The sequence below is a fragment of the Malaya genurostris genome, chromosome 3 (assembly GCF_030247185.1).
Source record: "Malaya genurostris strain Urasoe2022 chromosome 3, Malgen_1.1, whole genome shotgun sequence".
In the NCBI taxonomy this organism is placed as follows: Eukaryota; Metazoa; Arthropoda; class Insecta; order Diptera; family Culicidae; genus Malaya; species Malaya genurostris.
In genome coordinates this window covers 157043311-157057781 of record NC_080572.1, presented here as the reverse complement: position 1 = coordinate 157057781, position 14471 = coordinate 157043311, and the positions used below count along the sequence as shown (strand labels likewise).

The 14471-nt window shown below is 36.9% G+C and overlaps 1 protein-coding gene and 1 pseudogene across 1 annotated transcript; one reads left to right on the top strand and one right to left on the bottom strand.

The window, feature by feature from the left end:
• Window positions 1-335: 335 nt before the first annotated feature.
• Window positions 336-1279, bottom strand: LOC131437719 (uncharacterized). The gene has a single exon (XM_058607245.1). It carries the CDS (start codon window positions 1277-1279, stop codon window positions 431-433), a length of 849 nt encoding a protein of 282 aa, XP_058463228.1. The 3' UTR covers window positions 336-430.
• Window positions 1280-1325: 46 nt separating this feature from the next.
• LOC131437717 (uncharacterized) lies at window positions 1326-3161 on the top strand (annotated as a pseudogene).
• The last annotated feature ends 11310 nt before the right edge of the window (window positions 3162-14471 follow it).

The following is a 14471-nucleotide window of genomic DNA, read 5'->3' as shown; positions in this document are numbered from 1 at the left end:
AAAACGGCTGTCTCAGTCTTATAATACAAACGAATGTTGTTTACTGTCCGACGTTTCGGCCTTTGATGTAGGCCTTTTTCAAGGAAAACTGGAAAATTTATTGTGTTACATTGACAAAAACATAGAGCGTTGAACAAATAATACAATGTAAAAACTTACTAAAGTCTATCGTTTATAGTCAAAATTTGTCGATGTCTGACGCTACGTTGTCTGGTCAATTTTAGAACATGCTTTAAAATATATTGACTGCATAACAAATATTATGTTTGCATAAATCACGTACAGTGTCACAACTACTTAGTTTAACGACTATTCTGGAGCTTTCATCATGGTGATCAAAAACAATGAGCTTATCAGTAACGTTATCGTTGAAAAAGCTCAGCAAAGTGCTGTGTAGAGTACGGTAGTATTGGTGTTTATCGGAGAGTTTTCATTTCTTATCGTATTTGATGGATTTGATAGAATGTAGAATACCAGCGTAAGTGGTGTTGAGGCCTTGTACATCGGTGCGATGATTAACTGTTTTGGTAGTATTGGAAATATGACACATTTCCAACAGAGGCAAAGCTGTAGATCGCAATGATCGATCTATAATCTTTGTTTTCTCCAATGCAAAATTGTGTCCTTCATTTATGGTGTGATTAATGAGTGCTGTTTTTTCTTTTAGCCTTGATATTTCGTCATCTGCGTGTGGTGGTGGATTTTCAGTTAATTTTAAAAATTGATTAATGTTGGATCGATGACCACTGAGTCTGGTTTTCAGTTGATTGGTTGTCATTCCAATGTATGCATTTTCACAGTCATTACAGGGAATGCTATAGATGACGTTTGATTGTTTAAATTGATCAACAGGATCTTTAATCGGTCGGAGTAGAGATCGTGTTGTTTTAATCGGTCTATGGCTCAGTTTTGTTGTTGGGAAGTCCGGTATTAGTGCTTTTGTAATTTGTTTGCTGAGAATGGGTATGAATGGTATGGATCTATAGTGAATTTGTTGTTGCATATCGTTGGTTGGCATAGCGGTTTTATCGGTGATTTCAGTTTCTGTCTCCTGGGTTATATCGGTCTGTGCTTTAGCAACTAAATTTGATGGTTGTGTGTTATTGTGAGGCTGCTTTGTGTGAAAATTGTTGATAAGCCTGTTTATGAGTGATGATGGATAATCATTTTGCTTCAGATGTTGGTATATGATATGTTTTTGTTGATTTGCTGATTTGTTTGTAGTTAAAGCGGTAACTCGTTTTATGAGATTTAAGGCTACATTAATTTTCATTGTCATTGGATGAAACGAGTGATAGTTCAACAATCTTCCAGATGCAATAGGTTTTGAATACCACTGTGTGCTTATGGTTTGATCTTCATTTCGTATTAGTGAAGTGTCAAGAAAGGGTAGTTTTTGTTCTGATTCTACTTCTACGGTAAATTGGATGTGTTCATTATAGCTGTTGAATTTTTGTAATGTGTATTGGACTTGATCGTGAGGTAACGATAGAATTAAATCGTCAACATATTTGCGGAGCACCGGTATTTTAAACGGTACATTTTTAATTACTGTTTCGATGAGGGTTTCCATGACAATGTCAGCTAATATTGGTGATAGCGGACTACCCATGGCGGTTCCAAACGTCTGTAGATAAAATTTGTCTCGAAAGCGGAAATAACTGTTGTTAAGACAGAATTCAACCATCTCTATGAATAAATCCAAGTTAATATTTGTTGCTAGGCCAGTTCATGATTATGTTGTTGATGACTAAGTTCTTTGGAATGTTCGTGAAAAGCGATACTACGTCGAACGAAACCAAAATATAGTCTTTTGGTATTGTTATCATGTTTATATACTTCGAAAATTCAAAACTATCGGCAATGTTATATTTACTGTTGAAGCTCTGTTTCAAAATCACTGCTATGTACTTCGCTAAGTTGTATGTTGGGGCGGTTATGTTAGGCAACGATTTAATTCTATCGTTACCTCACGATCAAGTCCAATACACATTACAAAAATTCAACAGCTATAATGAACACATCCAATTTACCGTAGAAGTAGAATCAGAACAAAAACTACCCTTTCTGGACACTTTACTAATACGAAATGAAGATCAAACCATAAGCACACAGTGGTATTCAAAACCTATTGCATCTGGAAGATTGTTGAACTATCACTCGTTTCATCCAATGACAATGAAAATTAATGTAGCCTTAAATCTCATAAAACGAGTTACCGCTTTAACTACAAACAAATCAGCAGATCAACAAAAACATATCATATACCAACATCTGAAGCAAAATGATTATCCATCATCACTCATAAACAGGCTTATCAACAATTTTCACACAAAGCAGCCTCACAATAACACACAACCATCAAATTTAGTTGCTAAAGCACAGACCGATATAACCCAGGAGACAGAAACTGAAATCACCGATAAAACCGCTATGCCAACCAACGATATGCAACAACAAATTCACTATAGATCCATACCATTCATACCCATTCTCAGCAAACAAATTACAAAAGCACTAATACCGGACTTCCCAACAACAAAACTGAGCCATAGACCGATTAAAACAACACGATCTCTACTCCGACCGATTAAAGATCCTGTTGATCCATTTAAACAATCAAACGTCATCTATAGCATTCCCTGTAATGACTGTGAAAATGCATACATTGGAATGACAACCAATCAACTGAAAACCAGACTCAGTGGTCATCGATCCAACATTAATCAATTTTTAAAATTAACTGAAAATCCACCACCACACGCAGATGAAGAAATATCAAGGCTAAAAGAAAAAAACAGCACTCATTAATCACACCATAAATGAAGGACACAATTTTGCATTGGAGAAAACAAAGATTATAGATCGATCATTGCGATCTACAGCTTTGCCTCTGTTGGAAATGTGTCATATTTCCAATACTACCAAAACAGTTAATCATCGCACCGATGTACAAGACCTCAACACCACTTACGCTGGTATTCTACATTCTATCAAATCCATCAAATACGATAAGAAATGAAAACTCTCCGATAAACACCAATACTACCGTACTCTACACAGCACTTTGCTGAGCTTTTTCAACGATAACGTTACTTAATAACGTTGATAAGCTCATTGTTTTTGATCACCATGATGAAAGCTTCAGAATAGTCGTTAAACTAAGTAGTTGTGACACTGTACACGCAGAGAAAAATATTGTAAAAATAACTAAATTTTGGTTTCACGCAACGATTTATTTTGTTGAAATAGTGACAAAAGAAAATCTGGTTTGAAATTGTAAAAAATATTGTTTGAAGCTACAAAATAAAATATTTGATTTTGCTCAGTGCATTAGTTTGTTTCAAGAAATATTTTGTTAAAAATAACAAATATTTTACTTGTGCATTCCTGTCAAATTCTTGACAAACAATTTCATGGTAAATTTAACTTTCAAAATAAGTTTAAAATGAACTAGCTTTAGATAAAGATAAAATAATTTGTTCTTTGAATTTATAAACTTGGCAGTTGAAATGAACGATAAGATTCAAACCTAAAATAATTAGTATTTCAACAAACGCTTTTGTTTGTTGAAATCATACATTTTTGTTTGTCATTATTCTTAAATAGAAATTTCTTTCAAACTAATTTTCAAGGTAATTTTTTAAACTAATTTTATTTCGATTTTCAATTTTCAAATTGTTAATTGCTTTCAATAGCTGTTGGGCCCTTTTGTCGTAGGACGATAAAATTTTTCACATGTTACAATTAATGATTCGGTGCTCCATTAATCTGGTTAAGATAGAATTCCTGCATCAAATATTTTCTGTAAAAAACGTGTTATGTAAAGTAATGCAAGTTTGGTAATATTTTGAATTATCCATACATACACTTGAACTGTTCAAAGACCCCGAGGAAACTAAAGAAACACTTAAATTTTCCTTCTAGAACACGAGCAAACTTTTTTGATCATCCACGGGAACAAAATTGTCTGACTTTTAAGAAACAAAACTGATACGGTTAATTCAACCAATAAACTTAGTTGCACAAATAAAATCATAGATAAAATGAACCAAGTTTTTTCTTGATATAAATGTAAAACTCGATTGAATCAACAAATACTTTGCCAATAACTTCAACTCAACTTTTGTTGACATGTAATAAATGGCTGATTTATTCCAACGATAAAATCTGCCGAAACAAACCAATTTTTCGATAGCCAGGATGAGAATTTGTCTTCAAATCAAATAGATATAATTGTTAATGTAGAAGGGAGAAATTGGTTCAAAACAATCATATTCTAGCTTGAAATCAACAGAAATCATATTTTAAAATCTACTGACTGTTTTGTTATTTTAAACAAGCTCAATTTCTGTGCGTGTACGTGATTTATGCAAACAAAATATTTGTTATGCAGTCAATATATTTTAACCCAAGTAACAATTCGAATGCCTTATGGTTTTGATTATAATTTATAGGAGTTTTGTAATTGATTTTTCAATCACTACCTGTTTTATGCCAACTATAATAAGTATCTCTTTTAACCAGTAATATCATAGTTTTCAAAGCTTCTATAAAACCCTTTACCTGCACTAAAAATAAAATAAAAATAAAACAATTTGCACTAGAATAAAACCATGCAAACACTCTTAATATTGCTTTCAAAGATTTTCTTTAAAACATTATTGCCAGTTAAATTCTTTCATAAATCTAGTTTTGTGTGTGTGCGTGTTCATTCTATGACAATTTCACTCAGAGTAAATTTGAAGGTTCTAAAGTACATTTATGACACATTAGTTGTAGGCTATTTGATTTATTGCTTTTTAGGTTAAGTGTAATTTGCATTAAAAGGAATTTCATGGCCGCCATTATGATGTTCTATACCGTAGCATTTATTGACATCAAATAAACTTCGAAATGCAAAAACGAGGAAATATGTTGGACTTTCATGATTCATTTTCAGATCGTATGCACAAGTTTTATCGCCACAGAATAGTTTTATACAAAAATGACGATGAATCACAAAAAATAATTTTCATAAATCATGGAGACTTTCGCAAAAACCGCATTTATTTCAAGGCGATTAGTTATAATTCTTATTTTTATCCTTACATTCACGATAAAAATAAAAGCGCATACAGTTTTTACGTTCGGAAAAGGTCTCAAACTCGTAATTAAAATATAATATATTCTTACTGATTGCATTCAAAGTAGACATCCCAAGTAACATTTTTAATATTATTAAATACTTGTAGCTGTCTTCAATGCTACATAATAAATCTTGCAATAAAACTTTAAACTCAACGAAAACCTACTGAAAACCTCTATAAGAGCATGTTCCTGCAAAGTGGACCATTCTTCATAAGGTTTATAAACCAAAATGAAGAATCAGCATAAACCTGCTTTAAAACTCCAAATTCAAGAAAATTTTGAAACCAGCTTTACGATCAACATTAAATTTCTTTGGATGGAATGAATTCCGCTATGAATAAACTGTCGTTTTGATGATATTTTTCTTGACTATGTGTGTCATGTCTACTTTGAATGCAATCAGTAAGAATAATTTTTAATTACGAGTTTGAGACCTTTTCCGAACGTAAAAATTTTATGCGCTTTTATTTTTATCGTGAATGTAAGGATAAAAATAAGAATTATAACTAATCGCCTTGAAATAAATGCGGTTTTTGCGAAAGTCTCCATGATTTATGAAAATTATTTTTTGTGATTCATCGTCATTTTTGTATAAAACTATTCTGTGGCGATAAAACTTGTGCATACGATCTGAGAATGAATCATGAAAGTCCAACATATTTCCTCGTTTTTGCATTTCGAAGTTTATTTGATGTCAATAAATGCTACGGTATAGAACATCATAATGGCGGCCATGAAATTCCTTTTAATGCAAATTACACTTAACCTAAGAAGCAATAAATCAAATAGTCTACAACTAATGTGTCATAAATGTACTTTAGAACCCTCAAATTTACTCTGAGTGAAATTGTCATAGAATGAACACGCACACACACAAAACTAGATTTATGAAAGAATTTAACTGGCAATAATGTTTTAAAGAAAATGTTTGAAAGCAATATTAAGAGTGTTTGCATGGTTTTATTCTAGTGCAAATTGTTTTATTTTCATTTTATTTTTAGTGCAGGTAAAGGGTTTTATAGATGCTTTGAAAACTATGATATTACTGGTTAAAAGAGACACTTATTATAGTTGGCATAAAACAGGTAGTGATTGAAAAATCAATTACAAAACTCCTATAAATTATAATCAAAACCATAAGGCATTCGAATTGTTACTTGGGATGACACACATAGTCAAGAAAAATATCATCAAAACGACAGTTTATTCATAGCGGAATTCATTCCATCCAAAGAAATTTAATGTTGATCGTAAAGCTGGTTTCAAAATTTTCTTGAATTTGGAGTTTTAAAGCAGGTTTATGCTGATTCTTCATTTTGATTTATAAACCTTATGAAGAATGGTCCACTTTGCAGGTACATGCTCTTATAGAGGTTTTCAGTAGGTTTTCGTGGAGTTTAAAGTTTTATTGCAAGATTTATTATGTAGCATTGAAGACAGCTACAAGTATTTAATAATATTAAAAATGTTACTTGGGAAAGCATGTTCTAAAATTGACCAAACAACGTAGCGTCAGACATCGACAAATTTTGACTATAAACGATAGACTTTAGTAAGTTTTTACATTTGTATGCAGGAAAATATAACCAAATTTGCAGTTCTTGAGTAGTGCAGCGCCCTTAGCAAATTTTCTTTCGAATTTGCTAGTATTGTAGAAAAAGTAGGGAGCCGTGAAGGAAAAACAACATTGCAAGAACAGCAACCCAGTCGTGAAGGAAAAACTCGTCACCTTGCAGGCAAGCCTTCACGTCAGCGTAAACGCGGCGAGTAAAAACAAAAATATCTTTTCGCGGGAACTGGTCACTGCCTTTGGCATAGTGACAGTAGGCTCGGCTTTCGGTAGAAAGTTGGATGAACTTTCTACTTAGAATCACAAGCTCGGCGTGTACTAAAATCTTCGGGCTTCACCCGAAAGAAAATGTTAGGAGCATAAAAACCCATAGTTGGGAAGAGTTAGAAGGCCAGTCAGTCAGTCAGTCTCAGAGTGTGCGCGGAAAATATCCGTTAGTCTCGGGCGTCGGCCGGTAGACAAGTCAGTTAGTCGGACAGTCACTTCACGTGAGTTCAAGTGCAATCAGTTTTTCAGAAAAGTCGCAAGTCGCGGTTGCCGTAGTTTAGAGCGTAGTCAGTAAAATGTTTGAGGACGAGATGAAAATTTTAGTCATTGTGCGGTGAACACAAAAAGGAAAAAGATCGTTCACGTGTTAATAGTCATTTTTCAAGTAGTTTCATTCCGCGTACGATATCGTGGTAGAAAGAAGAGAATTCGCTAAATATGGCTAACAGAGAAGCCTAACACAGTGTTGAATAGTGTTGAAGAACAGTAACCTGTGACTTAACACTTATCATGGTAGGCATAGATAATAAGATATCATTGAATAAAATTATTATACTTCTAAACGTCAATCAGAACAGTTCAGTTTCTTTTCGCACTCTCAATAGGTTATGGGCCTATACGTTTTTCTTAGATTGAACATTCAAGAATTTATTGAAGCAAAATCACTTCAAGCGGCAGTGGTTCAAGTGCAGCTGGTAGTCAATCTATTTCAAGTCTTCCCGGAATTGAACGTCTCATCGGCCGTGAGAATTGGGCCACTTGGAAGTTTGCGGTACAGACGTATCTGGAGCTCGAAGAACTCTGGGATGCAGTGAAACCGAAATTGAAGGCGGACGGTACCTATGAAGCTATCGATGCTGGAAAAAATCGCAAGGCGCGTGCGAAGATCATTCTGCTTCTTGATCCGGTTAACTACGTCCACGTCAGGGAAGCACAAACCGCTCAGGAAGTTTGGTCAAAATTGGAGAAAGCTTTCGAGGACACGGGCCTAACCAGGCGAGTCGGGCTTTTGCACAAGCTGATCAAGACAGAGCTATCATCGTGTGAATCAATGACTGACTACGTTAATCAAATCGTGACGACAGCGCACCAGCTGGACGGAATTGGGTTTGCTATTTCTGCGGAATGGGTCGGTACTCTACTGCTAGCTGGACTTCCTGATGAGTATCGTCCGATGATCATGGCACTTGAAAATTCTGGCATACCTATTACTGGAGATGCCATTAAAACGAAGCTTCTTCAAAAAATACAAGTGTCATCAATGGAGTCGGCGCTTGCGGCAGGCAAGAGAGGAAACCACAGTGGAATGCGAACCAAGAAATCTGATTCTTCAAAAGGACCGAAGTGTCGAAAATGTCAGAAGTTCGGGCACATAGCGAAAGAATGCAAAATGCCGCAACAAAAACGTAATGCGTTTTGTGCAGTTCTTTCAACATTCAATTCCCCTCAAGATGATGACTGGTTTTTTGATTCGGGTGCAAGCATGCATATGACCCGGAATCAGAATCTCTTGAAGAATATGAAGCAATTCTCTGGAACAGTTGTAGCTGCAAACGGAGGTAATATGAAAGTGTTGGCAACTGGCTCGTCAGTTCTGAAACCACGTTGTCGCGAAGTCATACCGGTAGAGAAGATTCAGCTGTTACCAGAGCTCAGTGTAAACCTACTGTCTGTGAGTCAAATTGTGAAGAAAGGACATACTGTTATTTTCACCAACCATGGATGTAGAGTGGTTGATAAGGATGGCGACGTAATAGCGACCGGAATCCATGAAATCAATCACTTTAAATTGGACCAGGATCGGCAGGATACAAAAAGCTCGTTAGCTTGTTTGTCTGCGGTAAGCTTGGAGGTTTGGCATAAGAGATTGGGCCACTTGAATATCAAAAGCATTCGGCAACTAGCCAATGGCTTGGTGGATGGCGTGAAAATCAACGGCGGTAGCAAGGAAAACTGCAGAGTTTGTCCAATGGAAAAGACAACTTCCTCAAGTCGAAATCCGAGAGAGATGTTCTGGATGCGTTCAAAGAATTTCATGCGATGGCGGAGCGTCAATCGGGTTCGAAACTCAAGATAATTCGAACCGAAAGAGAAAGAGTATGTAAACCGAGGATTCGAATGCTATTTGAAACAACACGGAATTCGACATCAGACCACTAACGATTACACTCCAGAGCAGAATGGCATGGCAGAGCGAGCCAATCGCTCGATTGTGGAACGAGCTAGGTGTATACTGTTTGAGGCAGGACTACCGAAAGCATTTTGGGCAGAAGCTGTTTCGACGGCCGTGTATCTGCTAAATCGATCTCCTACCCACGGGCACGACGTCACGCCTGAAGAAGCATGGAGCGGAAGAAAACCGAATCTTTCTCACGTTCGAGTGTTCGGGACCAAAGCAATGGTGTTCATACCGAAGCAAAAACGCAAAAAGTGGGATCCAAAATCCCATGAATGCATTTTAACTGGTTTCGACGAAGCTACAAAGGGATATAGGCTGTATGATGAAAAATCTAAGCGCATCATCAAAAATCGAGAAGTGACTTTCATTGACGAAATGGTTCGCGAAAAGGTGCAAGTGAAAAACGAATCCACAAGAGATCGTACACTGATTCAGTTAGATTTCGAGGAAGTTGTGTCCTTGTCACCCGAAGAAGCCCCAATGCAGTCTCAAGAAGATCGACCTGATGAAGACGAAGATGAATTTTTCACCGACGATGAAACTACCGATGCGAACGAAGATGGTAGCGGTGAGAATAATACATCCATAGAATCTGTGAATGATGTGACTTCAGTGCTCCCACCGCGACAATCTTCAAATCCACCTCAGTCACAGGTGTTGAGGCGCAGCGGTCGGGAGCACAAACTACCAGGCAAGTATGACGGTTTTCACCTATCGAGCAAATGTCTGCCGCATATCAATTTTTTACAGTGTGATGATGCAGACACCGATGCCAGTGGACCACATATTGCCGTCCAAGGTCATTTAAGTGCGGTTGTTCAACCCTCACCCCAAGCCGATGTCAGAAATGATGATGATCCGGTCACACATCAAGAAGCGTTATCCAGGAACGATTCCGGACAATGGAAGGCTGCCATGAAGGAAGAATACGAGGCACTAATGAACAACGACACTTGGCAGCTGACAAAGTTACCGGAAGGTAGAGCAGCCATTAAATGCAAGTGGGTCTACAAGACGAAGCATGATGCCAATGGAAACATCTGTCGCTATAAAGCACGGTTGGTCATAAAAGGATACTCGCAGCGAAAGGGGGTGGACTACGACGAAACATATTCTCCTGTTGTTCGTCACAGTTCACTGCGGTATCTGTTTGCACTAGCAGCCAAGTACAATCTGCAAATAGACCAGATGGATGCCATAACGGCGTTTTTGCAAGGAGATTTGGAAGAAGAAATCTACATGGAGCAGCCCTGGTTTGCCGCTTAAACAAGGCGTTGTATGGACTCAAACAGTCAAGCAGAGTCTGGAACATTAAGCTCGATACTGCATTGAAAAGTTTCGGACTAATGGCTTCAGAATACGATCCATGCCTGTACTACTGGATCCAAGATGATAAGATTCTTTTTATTGCCGTGTATGTTGACGATGTGCTGATATTTTCCAACGACGACCAATTGAAGAATAATGTCAAGAACAAGCTGAGCAGTAGATTTCGCATGAAAGATTTGGGACCTGCTGCAAGCTGTTTGGGTATTCGGATCGTTCGCAAGAAGAATTCTGTTATGCTGGATCAAGAAACTTACATCAATTCCATCTTGCGTCGCTTCAACATGCAAGATGCGAAAGCTGTTACCACACCGATGAATGCCGCAGACAAGCTAACGAAGGAAATGTCACCAAAGACACCTGAAGAAACTGAGAGGATGAACAACATTCCATACCAAGAAGCTGTTGGATGCCTGATGTATCTTTCACAATGCACTAGACCAGATATCCTGTTTGCTGTTAACCTTTTGAGTAGGTTCAACAATAATCCTGGACCGAAGCACTGGGAAGCAGTCAAGCATCTCTTACGTTACCTGAGAGGAACATCGACGATGAAGCTATGCTATTTTACGCATGCCAACTCAAAACTCATTGGATATTCCGATGCAGATTGGGCATCAGATCTAGATGACAAAAGATCAACGAGCGGCTACATATTCTTGCTGCAAGAAGGAGCAATATCCTGGAGCTGTAAACGGCAGACTACTGTTTCGCTATCGACCTGTGAGGCCGAGTACATGGCTTTGTCTGCGGCTATACAAGAAGCATCCTGGTGGCAAGGACTGATGTCACAACTGAGAGAAAAAGACCCAATCGAATTGCGATGCGACAACCAGAGCACAATTTGTATTGCTCGCAACGGCGGATACACACCACGAACGAAGCATATTGACATCCGTCACCACTTCATCCGAGATGCACTGGATCGAAGAATTGTCAACCTTTCTTACGTTCAAACAAGTGAGCAAGTAGCAGATGGTTTAACTAAACCACTTCAACGAATAAAGCTTGAAAATAATGGAAAGGCGATGGGATTGTTGATTTAAAGTCAACAACTTAAGGAGGAGAGTTGAAGAACAGGAACCTGTGACTTAACACTTATCATGGTAGGCATAGATAATAAGATATCATTGAATAAAATTATTATACTTCTAAACGTCAATCAGAACAGTTCAGTTTCTTTTCGCACTCTCAATAAATAGTGATAAGAAAAGTCCGTTAAAGATGGCCGATGAAAAGGCACGAAAAAAAACAGATTTATCAGCACATAACCTAATGGTTGCAAGTGGAAGAAGAAACATTATCTAAGGGATAGTAGATATTTTAATGGAACAAAACATACAGCCATAGAAGCGTAGATCCATTTTAGTGTTACTGAAAAAAGATGAGAATGTGAATAAAGTAAATAAAAGTTTACAGAAGAAGAAATTTATTATTTTTTTTAATTGTGGAAAAAAATACTCCTCCAATCCTCGACGCACGCCGCTCGTACTGCGCGGCAATATAGGCTATTCGGATAAATAGGCTATTCAGTAGCCATCACGCCTTTCAAATTGACTAATTTCTTCAAATCGAAGCAGAAACACTCCTCCAATCCTCGACGCACGCCGCTCGGACTGCGCGGCAATATAGGCTATTCGGATAAATAGGCTATTCAGTAGCCATCACGCATTTCAAATTGACTAATTTCTTCAAATCGAAGCAAATATTCAATTAAATAAATCCCTGCATGAAAACAATATTCTGTTAATCTCAGGTGATCTTAGTGTCCATTACGTTGATTCAGAACATGATAAATAAGACATATTTTCCTGGGTATACTAAAAGCATTACTTTTCCAAACTCCTATGGATCGTTCAACAATGCTTCTAGCTTTTGAGTGAATTTCGCCTCTGGGGAATCGTCCAGCGTCACTCTATATGGAGTCAATACAAATGGCTCAAGTTTATATCCACTGTCACCTAATACAAATTTGTTAGCAAACTCAAATTCATTTTTCAATTTTTCGTATTCGTTACTTTGCTGCCATACAAAACTATCATGTGCACAACCACTACCATTCACTGCCATCATTTGAAGTTTTCCGTTGCAGATCTGAAACATTGAACCAATCGGTGTATTTGACAATTTTCGGCAATTTGATTTCATACAATTTTTATATGAAAACTTCTAGGAAGCAAGAATTTGGAAGGGATTATCCCAAAATAAGAAATGCTAAACTAAACGCTAGTAACGCAATTCATTCAAATATTGTCATAGGACTTCGTCTTTGTTTTTATATGGGGTTGAGAATTCAAAATATGGAAAATGTTGCTGTACAAACAGTGGTCAATTATATGGATGCGCAGTGCTGCTATTTTGGCACGCACGACTTTTACATTTCTCACTTCTATGTACGAGATTCGATGCGAACTTGCTTGAGGGCGCCATGCTTGCAAAAAAAATTTGTTGCTATTTTTTCATGAAACGTGAGAGCTGGATAGCTTGATAATATGTTTGACACCTGACCACTGTTTCTACGGTTGTTTTTCGTCTTTTGAATTTGCACCCCTGTATAGAAAACAAAAACAATTCGCCGAGATACAAATAAGTTTAGATGGAAAACAAGAGTGTTACTACCTAAATATAAATACATTTTAGCAATGATTTAGACAATAATTGTGTAGTCTTATGTCAACATCTTATGTTAACGGGATTTTCTTTGTAGTTTTTGGGATAAAATGTAAATAGATTATATCAATCTAAGCACACAACGCACAAATTTTGCAACGAACGGTTTCCTTCTGCAATTCTAAAACGTTCCCAAATTTCCCCAAATTATGTAACATTTACAATCATAACGTTCAAACGGTGTCTTTTTTCCGATTGAAGAACATGAATTCATTTTCCTTAGGCTGCAGAACCATGATATGTGTGCCATCGATGCATCCAATCACTGGATTCAAAGAAAATAATAAATATGTCATCATAAATATATTGCTTTATTTTCACTTCATGATATTACTGCCTGGAATATTATATTTCCTCATGAAAAATTGTTGCGTATTTTCACTGATCTTGAACTTTATCCAAAGGTGACAAAATTTTTCCTCCATGGTTTTCAATACATTGTTAATCACTTTGCTTACTGTACTTTGCGCCATGGGAGAAACGAAATCCGATCCAATCTGCCATCGATAAGCAGCTCCGCCTAATAGTTACAAAGTTGTTGCTAGCTGAAGATTTGGTGGAATATAAGTACTCCTTTGTCCACTCTCCAGGTTAAGTTCCATTAACAAATACATGAAGACGTCTTTGTTGATTCGATATCGTTTCAAAAAGCTAGAAAATATCTGTTCATTAAAAGCATTCGAAATAAGTTGTTTATAGCCACATCGATTCCGGAAGATCCAGAGGATTTGAATTATCTCTCAATTTTCGACGATAAATTCTAATTTGATTTCGGTGCTCACGATTTCCAAAATTATATAAAAATAAATCGTTCAGAAAAAACATTTTGTCAACTTTTACGAACACTTTTTTGCATATCAAAATAAATACGAAAAAAAAACAAATCTAGTGTAACATATGAAACAAGCGTATGAAAACTAATTTCTTTATGAATTTTTCTGACAGCTCACTTACAATCACACCCACTTGTACGCGGCGGGCAGATTTCCACCCAGACGGTTGGCTATGTCTGCCAGCATTTTTGCCGGAATTCTGCCAGAGTTCCGGCAAAACTCTGGCAACAATGCAACAACCGTTTCCGGCAGAGAATTTCACCTAGCGGTTATAAACGGTTCTTTTCTGTCGGATTCTTGCCTGTTAGAATAAGATGAAGCGACGCGGTCAATCCGACGCATACAAAATTAGTAGGCTATAGTAAAATTAAACTTAATAAAATTTTCACTTCCATTTCAACCGTCAACCAAAGTAGTTTGATCTTCGGCCATTCCAAGAGGTTATGGGCCCAGAATGTCCATCAGAGATCATGTTGGTGATCCTCAAGCCAATCCG